The 16,292-nt window shown below is 43.0% G+C and overlaps 1 protein-coding gene and 1 long non-coding RNA gene across 6 annotated transcripts in view; one reads left to right on the top strand and one right to left on the bottom strand.

The window, feature by feature from the left end:
* Positions 1–4,409, bottom strand: part of CBLL1 (Cbl proto-oncogene like 1) — a 19,598-nt gene extending 15,189 nt beyond the window's left edge. For 2 of the 5 annotated variants that reach the window (XM_015078728.3, XM_015078729.3), the window contains exon 1: positions 3,213–3,353. In XM_015078728.3, coding sequence (XP_014934214.1) covers positions 3,213–3,225 — 13 coding nt within the window. In that variant the 5' untranslated portion in view covers positions 3,226–3,353. Of the gene's footprint in view, positions 1–2,547; positions 3,034–3,212; positions 3,354–4,243 lie in introns of those variants that run through there. The other 3 variants (XM_027071669.2, XM_027071668.2, XM_053218629.1) reach the window with 3 other exon arrangements.
* LOC113602993 (uncharacterized) lies at positions 3,427–16,292 on the top strand. The gene is made up of 2 exons (XR_003424511.2): positions 3,427–3,567; positions 15,918–16,292. It is a non-coding gene; the product is annotated as an uncharacterized LOC113602993 (long non-coding RNA).

Genomic DNA, 16,292 nt, shown 5'->3' with positions numbered 1-16,292 from the left:
CTGTTTCCGATTCTGTGTCTCCCTCTCTCTCTGCCCCTCCCCCGTTCATGCTCTGTCTCTCTCTGTCCCAAAAATAAATAAACATTGAAAAAATAAATAAATAAATAAATAAATAAATAAATAAAAAGACTTTTTTTTAAGTAATCTACATCCAACATGGGGCTCGAACTTACAACCCCAAGACTGAGTCGCATGCTCTACCAACTGGGCCAGCCAGGAGCCCCTATAACTGGCCATTTAAGGTGAATCCACTTTAAAAAGGAGTAACACTTTTATATTATAGTTTTTTAAAGATTTATTTAGAATTTTATCCTGAATTAAAGGAACCAAGAAATTTTATAAAATTTAGATTGCAGTTACAACTAAGTGCTAATTCTTAAAATGACCAAAGAATGAATCGAGTGCTAACTGGGCGTTTCCTGGAGTAGTTTTTCTGGCAAAATTCTATTAGAACCCTAGAGGATAGCCTTCATTTTATGTCTGACTTTTCAGCATGATCATAAAATCAGTCACTTTTGCATAATATTCAAGGGTTTTATCAATTTCCCCAAGAGCCTCTCTTAATCCTTTGACATTAAAATCTTTCTCTTAAAATACCTACCCTGTCATAACATCCTCAATCAACTGGCTGACTGGAATTTCCTCATTGGCCAAGGATTTTATTTGTGATTCAAATAGTTATCAAATTCATGTTTATGAATTCCAAAAAAAAACCTGAATCTTTTGCAAGGTTTGTAATCACAATCAATATACAGTATTTGACACTGTTTCCTGATATGAAGCAAAGATAATGACTTATAAAGAAATTAAATGAAGAGAGAAAGGGCTGTCAGTTGGTACAGCATGTGACTCTTGATCTACATTGTAAGCTTGAGCCCCATGTTGGGTGTAGAGATTACTCAGAGACAAAATCTTAAAAAAAAAAAAAAAAAAAAAGAATAGAAAATATCTAGCAGGGATATCTGAGTAGGAACTAATTTTTTAAATGGTCAGCTCATTTGTGAATATTTTCATGTCAGGATGACTCTTACTTTCTCAGGCAATATTTTAACTTAGAGAACTAGGATAATAAATACTCAAGACACACACCCAGTGATACTACAACTTCTTAACATAACATCCTGTAAACTGTGGAACAGGCTTAACTACCAATTCTAGTAATAGGCTCTAATGAGAAGTATTTTGCTAAAGTTGCACATTTGTTCCTCTAACACCAAGGTCCCAGAGTTTCAATTCTACAAAATTTCCAAATACTAGAGATTCTTACAGCCTGATTCTAGGCCCTCTGTATTCTCATTCCTTGAGTGATCTCATCCATCCTTAAAATATTAACTCTCTGGTACTAAATCTCAAGTATGTATTTTTCAGCCCACATCTTTCCTCTGATTTCCACCTGACAACTTCCCTTGTATGTCCCAATACACAGCTCATACTTGGCAGCCCAAAAGTTTGTTCCCAAATTCCCAGGTCTCACCTCTACCCCTTTTTTAAAAAGTGTGTTTTCCCCAAATCAGTAATGGGCACTACCTAGGTGATCAAACCAGAAACCTAGGCATCTCTCCTTTCTCTCACAAAGCTCATATTTGAGTTCTACCACCAAAATAGTGAATTTCTCCACTCCCCTTCTACTAAACCAAGCCAACTTAACTAAGTCGAGTCTCTCTTCTGGTCTACTGCGATCACCTCCTAAATCGTTTATTTTCTATTGTTCTTGTCTCCCTCTTTTACACCATCTCCATGAACAAGCTATTGTATTTTTAAAAGAAATTATGTTCCTCCTCCACTTCTGTTCAATGGCTTCGCACAGCACTTAGAATCAAATCTTTATCATGGACTTCAAAGTCTTGTAGGACCTGACTCCTGCCTTCCTTTTCAATCTCAGGGTTCCTTCCCTCTTGCTAACTAAGCTGCAGCTAACTGATCTTCTTTAAGTTTTCCTTCCTCAGAGTCTTTGTATTTGCTAGAAATGCTTTCCTCCTGATCAGTTCCATGACTGGATTCTTCTCATGCATCAGATCTCAACTTATAAATTCTACTTTTACAGAAAGACCTTCCCTGACCACTCTCTCTGAAGCCTCCTCCTATTAGTCTTTACCACAGAACCCGTTTATTTTCTTCAAAGCACTCATCATGATCTGTAATTTTAGGTTTTAAAAACCAAACAAACAAAAACAAAAGCCCTGTTTATGGTGTCTTCCCTAACAGAATGTAATCTCCATGAGGTCAGGGATTCAGACCGTCTTGCTTACCATTGCACCATTCCATCTCCAGACCTACAGGTATCTGGCATATATTACATTGACTAACACTCACTAAAACCATATAGATATAATTTTACATCTATATGTAGAAAACTAAGTAGGTATTTGATGACTGAGAACACCCTAACCAATGCTTAATACAAGAAATATCCTTTTTTTCCTACTTATGAAATGGCTGGCATAACTATACGGAACACTAACTCCAAGTGCACTCTCATTCAATATCCAAAAACCACAAAGAAGAAAAAGCCAAACAAGACGTAACGAAGAGCGGAGTCATTCTTACTTAGACATAGAGACGAGAATATCGTGATTTTAAGCTCTCCTTTGTAAACGCCCCCAAATGATGGGTAAGGACCACAGCCGTAGTGCGGGGCATGCTTTGGGCTCAGGCAGAAAAGCCGCTCCGAGTATGATTCCGAAAACCATATCCGACTCCCTTCTCCCACCTCTAATCCGTGAAGGACCGGAGAGACAATAACGACCGGCAGTGACCACCGCAGCACCCGCCCAAAACTGACTGAGACAGCAGGAAGTCTCTAACCCACTCCCGCGCATCGACACCCAGCGTAACAAGGCTTCCCCGACTCCAAAACTGGAATCTACCCGCCAGTCCCCAAAACTGAGAGCAGAGCACCCGGGACAAGGAAAACAGGAGCGGAGCTCTCTCCTGCCCACGAGGCCCCCGCCTCCCACCGTCTGGGCTGGGAGCTCAGCAGAACCAGAGAAGTGGCTGTTGCCGGCACCGAGGCGGTAGGTACCGCACCGGAGGGTAGGCCGGGACGCAGCAGGCCCTTGCCGGGCACAGGGAGGGGTCTGTGAGATTTCCTTCTCACCGCCAGACCCCAGTGCTGTAGGGCGAGCGTATCCCCTCTCTGCCCGCTGGGCAGCAAGTCCCAGGCTGGCCAAGGGGGCATGGAACCGGGACCCCCACTGCCTCCGCCTCCTTACCAGTGTGATCCATGATTCGGCTCGCAGGGCACAGTGGGAGCGGAAGTCAACCGCGCCGGAGTCGCAGAGAGCGCGTGCGCGCTACCTTCCGGAGCCCAGGAGGCGGAAGTGCGACCAAGTTGCCTCGGCTTTGGCCTCCGAAAGCTTCCTTCTCTCTTGTCTACTACCCAACTCCGGTGAGGGAGTCAGGCATAGTTCGGGGAGAGAAAGGACACGCGAAGAGCTTCCAGGTCGAGGTTACTAAGACTCTTCCCCTCGTGCTTCACGAGAAAGTAGCCTTTAACTGTGGAAAGGCGACCGACGGGAACGGGGGAGGGGGAGAGCGGTAGCAGCCGGAGGCATAAGCTCGCGGCAGGTAAGGCGGTCGCCCGCCCCCGGGGAGCGCTGCCTTCTGGGACTTGTAGTGCGCTGGGGCCCCGGGGCCGGGCAGGCTCACTGCGCAGGCTCGGCCGTTGGGCTGGCCCCACCCCGGCGGGCGGAGTAACGGTTTGGAATCCCCCTGAGTGCGCGAGCGCTGGTCTCCTGCACCCGGGGTAGGGAAAGTGTAAACACGCGCGCTCCGGGAGGCGTCCTCCAGTGGGAGGTTGCCCAGGGCATGGTCGAGCTACGAGAGAAGAGAAAGGCTCTCTGCGTATTGTCTAAATTTTGCTTTGTCCTGACCAGCTACGCAGAGCCAACTTGGTATATACCCCCGTTCCCACCAATTAAGTTTCTGATCGTTGAAACACAAAATGCTTGGCTAGCACTCGTTTGTGTGTTTTTTGTTTTGTTTTGTTTTGTTTTGTTTTAGAGCCAACGGTTGTGGCGCTGGGAGCCCCCCCGACCACCTAAGGACTGGGCTTAGGGCCGGGTGGCGGGCGAGTGCCCCGCAGCTGCCGCTTCCCTAGGGGACACCGGCTGTAAAGTGCGACGCGGAGCCGGGGGACGGGACGGACGCGGCGTGAGGTGGAGGGAGCGGCAGGGCTGGCCGGAAGGGAGAAGTTAAAAAGGAAAGGCCTAAAATGAGGAAGAGAGAGCACAACAGGCAGTACCTAGTTCCAGTTCTTGGTCCCCGGGGGTTGTGGCTGCGGCTGCCTTCATCGTCCTCAACCAAAACAAAGGAAAGTGCCACAGAGTGGTTCCTGGGGACCTTCAGTGCGGTCTCCACCTCGCCGACTTGGCTCATTTGTGTCCACTCCCTTCTCCAGCCCTCTACACTTGATGCTCTCGGATGAGTAGAAAGGAGCACAATTAGTAGAAAACACGAGCTTGGGAGCCTAGGGATTTGGGTTCTATTCCTGTAGTCCCCTGGTGACGACATCAGTACCTTGGGTTGTTCACGCTTTCGGTGCCAGAGTTCCTGGATCAATAGGAGATTACTATATTGCCCTCTGACAGAGATGTTGTCACGGTGCCGAATTCTGGATTAAGTATGTGCAGCGATGCGTTGTATCTGTAGTTAGGCAGTAACAGCTTGGAGTCATAAAGATCAGCACTATGAGTGCTCTGTGCTGATCTGGGGAGTGTTGTACTGGGGTTTTTAAAAAGACTGCCCCGCTACACCTGAAGCTTTATGAACAAGTTTTTAGGTACAATTACAACCAAGGACCATTGTGAATCAGAATCACCCCTGCTTTTGTTGACATGTAGATTTCTGTATTAGTAAGTGGTTTCCAAGATGCTTTCAATTGCTGGGCTTATTTTTTGTTTTGGAGGTTTGGAGGAAGGAAGCTTAACCATACCTTCCCACTTCTCTAAATACAGTGCTGATACGATGGGTCATTTCTCACCTATTTGAGGTATAGAAGAAGGTAGTTTTCACCTAGGAAGCGCTCTTTTTATTTATTTTTTTCTCTCATATTTAGCCTGTCAGCCATACTTCAGATTAATGCAAATCCAGGTTCATAATGATATTATTGGTGTCTGCTGATGCTCATGTTTAAAGAATTAGAGCAAAAAAGCATATTTAAGAATTAGAGCAAAAAAGAGGCTTCAAAGTATATTTTACATAGTTTAGTCTGTAAATCAGAAGTTGTGTCTTCATTCTTATGGTGCATGAAGTTATGAAAATTTACTGACAGGACACTCTTTTATTAGATTTCCTGTTGATAAAATGTTAGGTAAAGATCTGTCGAATTATTTGACATGTGTTGCTTTCATGCATTGCTTGCAGCATCTGTGTTCTAAATTCATTACCCCCTTAGCTGTAGCTGCCTCATTTTACCAGGGCAGTAGCAGTGTGACAAATTTATCTCTTCACATAAACTGATAAGTGAAACTGTACTTACACTTTTATTACTGCCCTCTGGTATCCATTGTTGGTGATCTCTGTGCTATAACCAGTCACAATTTCTTTAAAAGCTGACATTCTTTTTTTTTTTTAAGTTTACTTATTTATTTATTTTGAGAGAGACAGCGTGAGTGGGGGAGGAAGAGAGAGAATCCCAAGTAGGCTTTGTGCTGCCAGCTGAGAGCCCAACCGCAGGGCTTGAACCCACAAAACCGCAAGTTCGTGACCTGAGCCAAAACCAAGAGGCTCAACTGAGCCACCCAGACGCCCCTAAAAGTCGACATTCTTATTAGTATCCCCTCCATGTGCCTTCTATGTAATAATCTATCATTATGTTGATTGTTACTTAATCAACTTTTATAAAATGGAGAACATTAAATAAAAATAAAATTAGCATGATTTGAAAACAAAAAAAGCCGACATTCATATTCACTTTGTAGCATGGTGTTGCCCTAAGGTTTATAAAAACAAAACATCATAGTAATGGGTGATCTAAAGCACTGAGGTGCGGATATTCATCTTAAGGACAAACTGTCTACCAGCCCATCATTTATAAGCTGATGTTTTTAAGATGTTTTAATAGCCTGTCATTTATATAGCACTTAGTTTACGCTAAGAGAAAAGTACAGTGGGTAGCAGAGAGCTTGTTTCCCAGGAGCTTGTCTGAGACTCCTCAATACCAGGTCAGGATGTCTCCTTAATGCTCCTTCAGTAATATCACCCTGTTGTGCCTAACACTGCAAAGGGCAAGAACTGTATTAAATAATGGTCCCTACAACGACTGCACTGGCTAGCATTTATAGAAATAATTAAAAACACACGACTACACTGGCTAGCATTTATAGAAATAATTAAAAACATATATAATTTAAGTGTTTTGAGGGAATGCAGTGCTGCATACATTCAGAGAAAATAATGAGCAGTAGGACCAAGGGTAGTTAGGTAGACTCTGGAGGGATTTAAGCTGAGCCTTGATGAATGAGGAGGATTTGGAGAGTAGGACAGCAATAAGGCATATGAAACAGGTGAGAGCGAGGGCACAGATAGAGATTTATTGTAACTGCTGTAGAGGACAGCGATCAGCTTGACTTGTGTTGTTGGTCCTCGTTTGAGAGTACTGAAAAAGAAAATTAGGTGTGCTTACGCAGAACCTTGAGATGATTCCAGAGTAACAGTTAAGAAAGCACACCTAGGCTGGCTGGCTTAGTTGGTGGAGTGTGTGACTCTTGTTCTTGGGGTCATGAGTTCAAGTCCCACCTGTGGTGTGGCGTTTACTTAATTTTTTTTAATAAAAAAAAGGCACATAAACAAAACCTAACATGGTATATCATTCATATAAGCAACATAGTTCAGCAAGATACATTTGAAAACAATGATCAGAACTTAAATTTTTTGGGGGGGCGGGGTGGGCAGGGGAGTGAATCAATACTATTGCCTGTAAGAGAACAGTTTGCTAGGGCGCCTGGCTGGCTTGCTCGGTGGAGCATGCAGCTCTTGATCTCAAAGTTGTAGGTTTGAGACCCATACTGGGCATAGAAATTCCTTAAAAACAAAATCTTAAAGAGAGAGAACAGTTGACCAAGTAGCCAGCCAGAGACTCCTATGATGTCCAAATTGCTAGTAAGTATGAATGGACTGTTAGTAAGAGAAGAATTGATCAGGATAGTGTCCACTATACATCAACAAGTTGGATCAGCAGAAGTAGACGGGAAAGGCAGTAGAATATAGTGATTGGCTAGATGAACTTGAGCGTTAACAGCCGGGGGGTTCTAAGTCCAGAGCCATCATTTCCCAGCTGTGAGACTTCACGCAGATTACCTAATCTTTGTGGCTGATTTCCTTCCTTTGTGGAATTGGGATGATGATAGCACCTATCTTTCGAGTTGTGAGAACTAAATGTTTTGACCTATCTGGAGCACTTAGTACCCCCTGGCACACAATAGGCCGTCACGAAATAGTAGTTCTTATTACCAGGGTAGTTAGCTAGAATCATTGCTTCTTGAGGTGATAGTAAAGATTAAATGAGACAATACTTAGCATAGCAGCTGACACATTATTAAATGAATATTAAATGTTAGCTACAATTTTATTATTACCTATTAAAATGGTTGGCGATAGGTTTCGAAGATAGAGTTCTTAGGGCACATTTGCACCTATCAGCATACTGATACACACACAAAGCAAAACTGATGTTTAGCTAAGACTCTGACTTCTCTATATTGGAAGCAGTTTAATTAAATCGGGTTAGTAACCTTAATTCTAGCCCCACACAGTCCCAGCTTCCTCCTCTCCCTACAGGCTCTTGGAACTGAACCCTAATTACCATATTACCCCAGGCAAGCCTTATCAAATATGGCAGCTGGCTTTCCAAACACCATCAAAAACTGAGCAAGAGACAGATTCAGGGAATAAGAAGGAAGTAAAGACTTAACAAGGACTAAATGTTGCTGATTGAAGGCATTTCTCCACTGTCATTCTGGAAATATATATACCCATTCAGAGAGGAGTACTTTAATCTAAAGAAGTCCTGCAGCCTCTCTCTCTTCTGAGAAAGCACATTTTGTACTCGGTAACCTTTGAGCTAGATGGACCTACTCCTCCCTCCAGAGCCTCTGCTAAGAGATAATTGCCTTTTGTCCTCTACATTTCTGTTCAACTTACTCTTGAAAGAATGCTTAGGATATTAACACTGCTTGATAGCTGTGCCATGTTTTTAAGCAAGCAGTCTGTGATAACTGTTTCCTAGACTTGAGAAAGCTGTCATCTCAGGGTTCCCTGACCCTAAGCCCAGCTGCCACTCCATCCCAGTTAGAAAAGGATTTCAGGTTTCCCTGGTATACATGGTTTGTAAATAGGCCCTGTTACTGTTTAAACAAGAGTCTGTTGCTATCAGAAATGTACTTTACATCATAGCACAGTACATAAACAAGCTCACCTGCATATCACACACGTAAACGTTATAAGTAACTATGTGCAGTTCCCTGTGCTGTTTGTTTTCTCTTCTGTCCCTTTAAAAAAAAAAATGCTGGTTATGACTCACTAAAATGTCTAAAAGTGCACTAATGACTTGGAATTTAAGTTGGAAACGACTGCTTTATAGCTCCCATGGTGTTTTGAAGAATTTATGCTATTCTAGAAACGTCTGAGAGGAAGGATAAATCTTAACCCCAGGAGGACTTAATTCTTGTGTGGCTGTGCAGAGGGGTGAGGAGGAAGAAGATAGATATCCAAGACCAAAGAATGCCAGGAAGCTCAAGAACAAGGCTATTGGGAATTTCTTTCCTGTAACTGGTAATAGCTACCTCCTCAGAACTGGGCCTCTCCGTGAACAAAAACAATTTCATGACAGTAGATTTAACACCCACTTATACCTCAGTTGAGGAAAACGCCGGGCGTAGATTTAGAATTCTTACTCCTACATTAAAACCTACCTACCCATCAAGGTTCTTGCTCGTATGCCACTTTCTTCATCAAGCCTTCTCTGACATTCTTGCCACAGGTAATATATATAGTAGAGAAAGTGAATGAGCTTTGGAATCAGGCAGAATTGGGTCCAAGTCTCAACTCTCCCTGTGTGATACTGGACAACTACTTAAGCTCAATATTGGTGTCACTGAAATGGGGATAATGATCATTTTTCTTGCAGAATTGTTTTGAAGATCAAAGGCGATAACATCTATGAAGGCTCTTTATGTTGCCTTTACTCGCCAGACAACAGGCCTTCTCTAAGTATTCATTTCCTTCATTCCTCTTGGTAATTACCGTCTCTTCAAAACATCCAGGAACTGTGTTTCTCCTAAGACCTCACTCTGCTTCATACTATAGCAGCAGGCATATTTTATCTACCCTCCAGGGACAGGCTCCTTGAGGATAGGGTCCATCGGTTATCTATATCTGCACATAATACACAGTATTTAGCAGAAGGCACTTACGAAATATTTTTTGACTTACCAAAGAATATCATCAAAGATAGTGTGGCCCTGTCAAAAACAAAAACAAAACACCAAACATTTAGAAGTTCTGCACACAAATGTGGCAAACAACTAGATAAAAGCTTACAGTATAAAATAATTATGATAGGAGGGCACTGACCAGTAGGATTGTAAAGAATTTGTGACAGCTTATTATGACCGTATTCAGAGTTCATTCAATAAAATGAGCAGAGAACACTAATGCCAGAAGGCAACAGCCCAGGTCTTCAAACATGAAGAAACTCAAACAGCACTACATGCCTGAGTTTTTCCTGAGTGACAAACTATGTGTAAGTGTGTGTTTATACGTATCAACGTATACAACCACGAAGTCCGGCCAATTAGGAGGGAAATTAAATTTAAAACTAAGAAAGTGAATAATTTTGGTAAATAATTTATTCAACAAGTATTTATTTGGGTCAGACGCTCTTCTAGTTGCTTTGAATGTATCAGTGAACGTGGGGCACCTGGCTGGCTCAGTCAGCAGAGCGTGTGACGCTTGATCTTGAGGTTGGGATTTGAGCCCCACACTGGATGTCGAGATGACTTAAAAGTAAACTTTTTAATTAAAAAAAAGTAATCAACAGTGAACAAAGTAAGTAAGCCTACTTGCCTGTGTGAAACCCAATTCCAAGTGAAATAGGAATTAATGATTTGAACATGTATCTTCACCATACTGAGCAACTATGGAAATTATGGTTACAGAATAGAATACAAATGTTATAAACCTGAGCAAAATAAACATAACTGAAAAATTGTGAAGAGGTCACAGAAAGCATGTGAATACTAGTTTTCATGAATTGTCTACTTTAACTGTTTAAAATTGAAAAGTAGTTAAAAATATTAAGCCTAACAGTTAACTCCAACTTCTGACAGCTTTTCAGAATTTCCTTTCTTAACCTAGAAAAAGCTTTTAGAACACAACACCCTTTACGTTAAAGGAAAAAGTTTTCTACTTCATGTTCTTTTGTTGCATCAAATTCAAGTAAAATTCATTAAAATTAGAATATTTTCATTAAAAATGGCATCTATCATAGAGCAGTCAGGATCTAACCAGAAACTGCTTCGAGTATTTTCAGTGAGGGAATTTAGTGCGAGGAATTGATTATACAGGTAAAGGAAAATCTAAGAAGCTAAATACGACCAATGAGATAATCCAGTGATTAGTACAAGAGCCAGAAGCCACTGAGGGTAGGCTGAGGGGACAAGGGGAGAAAGCAGCGTTACCTGAATCGTAGAGAGCTAGAAAAAACACAGCCGCTGTCAAGAATAGAGCCCTCACTTCCCTCTTTTTTGTGCCCTCTAGTCTCCCAACAGTCTTTCATTAATTGACCCCAGCCAGATGTTAGCCAACATAGGAGCCCGGGATATGCAGCCTGGTAGGGTCAAAACCCCTGTGCTGATAGAGAAGGCAAGGAACAGTCACACAGGCCCTGCATTGAATATAGAGTACCATTTATTTTTATAAAAGCATTGCTACCTATCTCCCCGTAGAGATGTATAGATGGCTACACGTGCTGTTTACCTAGTAGCAATAACAGTTATTTATGGATAGACTGATTTTGAGTGATTCTGGAAACTTCATATTTTTCTGCACTGAGAATTTTTTTAGGTTGGATTTTTAAAAATTTTCATCCACATTTTGATGAGCCAAACCAGGATTTTTAAAAATTTTCATCCACATTTTGATGAGCCAAACTATCAATGAACATCGGTTTAAAACTGTGGTAAATTTAGGCAGAGTTCTAGAATTATGTGTTTTCCAGTATTCTCACCATGTAATAATATGTCCGTTTCTGCAACTGATAAGCTTTTTTTTTTAATGTCTGTTTATTTATTTAGAGTGGGAGAGAGAGTGTGTGCACGAGCAGGGGAGGGGCAGAGAGAGAGAGGAGGAGAGAGATAATCTCAAGCAGGCTCTGCACTGCCAGCACAGAGCCCCAAGCAGGGCTCGAATCCATGAACCATGAGATCATGAGCTGAGCTGAAACCAAGAGTCAGAGACTTGACTGAGCCACCCAGGCATCTCAACTGATAAGCTTTCAGATTCTACTCAGGTGAGAAGCCTAAATTAAATCTGAGGCCAGTTAAGTATGCATTGTATTTTTGTAACAGCATCTCCCCCATTTCACTGGCAAATATTTTTGTATATCCCAAAGAGTTAACATGGTCACAATGCTATTATCACATTGTCTCTTCAAAAAGTCAGTGTCATTGGGGGGAAATGTGTAGGAGGGCTTTTCAGATTAATAAGACTAAAGAGCTGAACCAACTAAATGCAATGCTTAAAGCTTCATTTGATCCAGTGGAACTAGAATGTATTATGCTAAGCAAAATAAGTCAGAGAAAGACATATCATATGATTTCAATCATATGTGGAATTTAAGAAAAAAAAACAGATGAACAAGGGGAAGAGAAGGAAAAATAAGACAAAAACAGAGAGGGAAGCAAACCATAAAACTCTTAATACAGAGAACCAACTGAGGGTTGCTAGAGGGGAGGTGGGTGGAGCGATTAAATAGGTGATGGGCATTAAGGAAGACACTTGTGATGAACACTGGGTGTTCTATGTAAGTGATGAATCACTAATTCTACTCCTGAAGCCATTATTACACTATATGTTAACTAACTGGGATTTAAATTTAAAAAAATATTTTTTAAAAATCTTCATTTGATCCAAATTCAGAGGGGAACAGGTATAAAAGATATTGGGGAAATTTCAATATGACTTGGCTGAAAGATGACATAAGGGAATTATTTTCTTAAGTGTAATAATGATGTTTTGGTTAGGAGATGTATGCTGACAGGGATAGGATACCATGATGTCCACAAGTTACTTTGAAAAGAAGTATGTAGCTAGGTAGGCATGTAGACGTATAGATATGGCAAATGTGGTAATTAATGAATCTAAGTGATATACTGTTGTGTTCTTTCAACTTTTCTGGTGTTTAAAATATTATATAATGAAAAGTTAGAAAAAAAATGAGACAGACTCATTTGCAATAAAAACAAATGTAAGCAATAAAAGCAATTAAAATAATATCTGGTGTTAGGGACTGAATGTTTGTATTCCCCACCCCAGATTCAAATGTTGAAGCTCTAACCCCCCAGTGTGTTGGTGTTTGGAGGTAAAGCCTTTGGGAGGTAATCAGGATTAGATGAGGTCATGAGAGTGGGGCCCTTATGATGGGATCAGTATCTTTACAAGAAGAATCCCCAGAGAGTGTGTTCCTTCCCTCGTCACACACATACACCAGTGAAAGGCGATGTGAGCCCACAGTGAGAGGGAAGCCAGGAAGAGGGCTCTCACCAGGGCCTGACCATGCTGGCATGCTGATCTCAGACTTCCAGAACAGTGAGGAAATAAATTTCTGTTGTTTAAGCCAGCCAGTCTGCCGTGTTTTGTTACGGCAGCCCCAGCTGATGAGTGTAGATTTAGGTATCAGGACGTGGGTGCTGCTATAACAGATACCTAAACGTGCGGAAGTGGCTTTGGCAGCTGTAGAAGAACTTGGAAGTGCACAGTAGACACATGGACGCTAAGGGCCGTTCTGGTGAGGTCGCAGACAAATGAACGTGTTATTGGAGGAATATGTTTACAGGAGAAAAGGCAATCCTTTGTAAAGTAACAGTTTGGCTACACTGTGGTTGGGTGTTTTGTAGAAGGTGGAACTTGCAAGTGATGAGACCGGGTAGTTAGCTCAGGAGATCCCCAAGCAGCTATGAAAGGAGCAGCTTGCTTCTTCCTGACTGCTCCTAGTGACGTGCAAAATGAGAGAGATGGAGTCGTTAGGCAAAAGGGAACCGGAAAAGGAAGACTTGGGAAGCTCTCAGCCTGTCCGTGTTGCGTAAAATGAGAACTGGTTTTGAAGTGATCACTAAAGGTGCGGCTGAACAGCCGTTAGATACAGATCATCGGTACAACAGTTTATGGACTTAGCCATCTCAACGAAGCCACACGTAGAGATGGGATTGTACCAGCCGAGGCTCTGCTGGCGTGAGCGGAAGGGAAGGTAGAAGACAAGATGGAATGAGGGGTGGCTGTCGGGCTTCTTGGATTTACAGCACGAGACCATGGAGCCATTTGGCCGTGGATGTGTGTGCTGTCCTTTCAAGAACAGGGAAGAAGGACCGCACAGGGGATTTCAGAGATCATTAAGGCTGCTACTCCACAGGCGAGGCCTCGTTTTCAAAGGGCGGGACTGCTCAGCAGTGCTGCATGGACAGTGCCATCACGGAGAGCCACGTGGGCAGGGCTGCTCCGTGGGGGGGGGGGGGGGGGGGTGGGGGGGGCGGTGATACGGTGACACTGCCACCTCAGTGGACCTGGAGGGCGGGCAGAGCATTGAGCCAAAGTCGATTATTCTCCAGCTTTAAGAGCTAATGGAGTTTGCCTGGCTAAGTTTTGGGCTTGCTTGAGACCCATCACCCCTTCCTTCTTTCCTGTTTCTCCCTCTGGAAATGGGAATGTCTGTCCTCTGCCCGTCCCCCATTGTGTTTTGGAAGCGCGTGACTTGTCTGGTTTCCCATGTTCACAGCCAGAGAGGAATTTCACCTCAGGATGAATCCTATCTAGAGGCTCATGCCTACCTGATCTAGATGATATTTGGATGCAACTCTGGGCTTTAGACTTCAGAGCTGACAGAATGAGACAGGACTTGAGAGTTGTTGGGATGGAATAAATATATTTTGCATGTGACAAGGATGTGGATTTTGGTGGTCCAGTGGCAGAATGTTATGGACTGAATATCTGTGCCCTCTTCAAAGTCATACTGAACTCCTATCCTCCAGTGCGATGGAGGTGGGGCCTTTGAAGGGTAGTTAGGATTAGATTGAGGTCCTAAGGGTAGGGCCCTAATGATGGGATTAGTAACCTTATATGAAGAGACAGCAGAGAACTTGCTCTCTTTCTCTCCTGGTACACGCACTCAGGAAAGGCTCTGTGAGCCGGAAAGAGAGCTCTCACCGGAACCCAACCAACCTGCACCCAGTTCTCGGACCTCTAGCGTCCAGAACTGTGAGGAAATGAATCCTGCTGTGTAAGCCATAGTGTTTTATCATGGCAGCCCCAGCTGACGAAGACATCTGGGAATGACCTAACTTTTCCGAGTTACACAGAAAAGCCCTGACGGCACCATGAGGTCCGCTCCACAGAAAAAGTCCTCATGAGTGCATCGGACTTCTCACTGAGATGCTAGAGAGTGATACACTCTTCCCTTGTCAGGAATAAAGACACCAGGTTGTCAGCGTCTGAGCTTTCTGATTTGATGTGTGGGGAGGGAGACTATCCACCCTTCTTCACCCTACTTTAGTTGTCCCACTTGCTGCGAATATTTGCTTCTCTCTCATGATGAAAGGCAATAAAAACGATGGCTTGGTCTGCCTGCATCGTGGACACCAGAGGAATTTAGGACCCAGAAGAATGAATCCTGTCTGCCCAGTGGCCCATGCGGGAGGTTTCTTTGGCCCCTTCTTAATGCCTCAAGGGACAACGGAGCTACTTCCTTGGAACGTGTTAGTACCTAACGAAGTACTACGTACTTAAGTCTTCAGCCACCTCCTAGGTGCTACCCCACACCATCAACATCACCTCCCAGTATATACACACATTGTACTGAAATCTCTCGTTAATAGAATTTACTCGGTGTTTGGCTCAGTTGTTAAGGGCTTGGACTCGGGAATTGTAGCTCTGCCATTTACCTCCTGAGAGGCAACTCTCAAGTTTTCCTGGTCTCCGTTTCTGTATTTTGCAAAATGGGAATAGTTGTTCCCTCCTCTTAGTTTTGTTTTGGAGATTAAATGAGCCGATGAATTTAAATAGATGAGCATCACCTCTAACACCATGCCTAACAAATAATAGAAAACTTACCGAGTGTTTGGGCCTCCCGGGTGGCTCGGTTAAGCGTCTGACTCTTGATCTCAGCTCAGGTCTTGATCTCAGGATTGTGAGTTCAAGCCTGCATTGGGCTCTGCACCGGATGTGGAGCCCTACATTCAAAACACAAAAAACAAAAACAAAACAAAACTTTGTGTTAGCCCCCTTCATCTTCATCACTACCTTTGCCAGGTAGATAAAAATCCTAGACTCTAAGCTGTTTGGGAGATGATGTCCACTAGGTGGCACCAACCACAGGTAAATAAAATCTCCCACATAACACTATTTCGTTAAGTTCAGAAGTCCCATGAGGAGACCAATAAAACTGTAGTGGTGATAAGGCGATGTACATATATAGATGTAAATGCAGTTTGGCCCCCAAACTAAGTGTTTGACTCACAATAATGTCCTGAAGCAATTGTCTAAAACCAGTACAAGTCAAATCGTTTTGGTTTGATTCCCTGACCGCAGGAGATTCTGATGCTGGGGATCAGCAGAGAAACTTTGAAAAACCCTCCTATTCTGTTTCCAGGTACAGCGGAGTGACGCTTGGTCAGGTTTAGGTAACAACTGGGGCTTTTGTTTTGCAGACCTCTGTTCCTCCAGCTCTTGTTCTGCTGAGGTGACATGATCGGAGGACCCTGCGGAAGGCCAGAGACTGTGCTGTGGGAGGGACCTTCTGCAAGGACAGAGAAGGGAAACGACAGAAATGACATGGGGACAGAAACTTGGTTGGAAGTACGGAAGTGTTCAAATGGGGTTTTAGCAGATTTTTCTATGTGATAAGGAATATCAGTAGTGCTTTTGCAATGAGATCTGCTTTTCTGACATCTGAGAAAATGACATCAAGGTACAGCAAGAACAAAATGGCCTGGACATTTGAGTTACAACACTTTTTTACTTTCTTGTCATTCTTTTCTGTTATCCCTAAGCCTTCAAATAAAATGTTTCAGATTTCTTAGTTA

Source organism: Acinonyx jubatus, chromosome A2 (genome assembly GCF_027475565.1).
Source record: "Acinonyx jubatus isolate Ajub_Pintada_27869175 chromosome A2, VMU_Ajub_asm_v1.0, whole genome shotgun sequence".
NCBI lineage: Eukaryota > Metazoa > Chordata > Mammalia > Carnivora > Felidae > Acinonyx > Acinonyx jubatus.
Note: the sequence above shows the minus strand (reverse complement) of the source record. Positions and strands in the feature narration are given on the sequence as shown.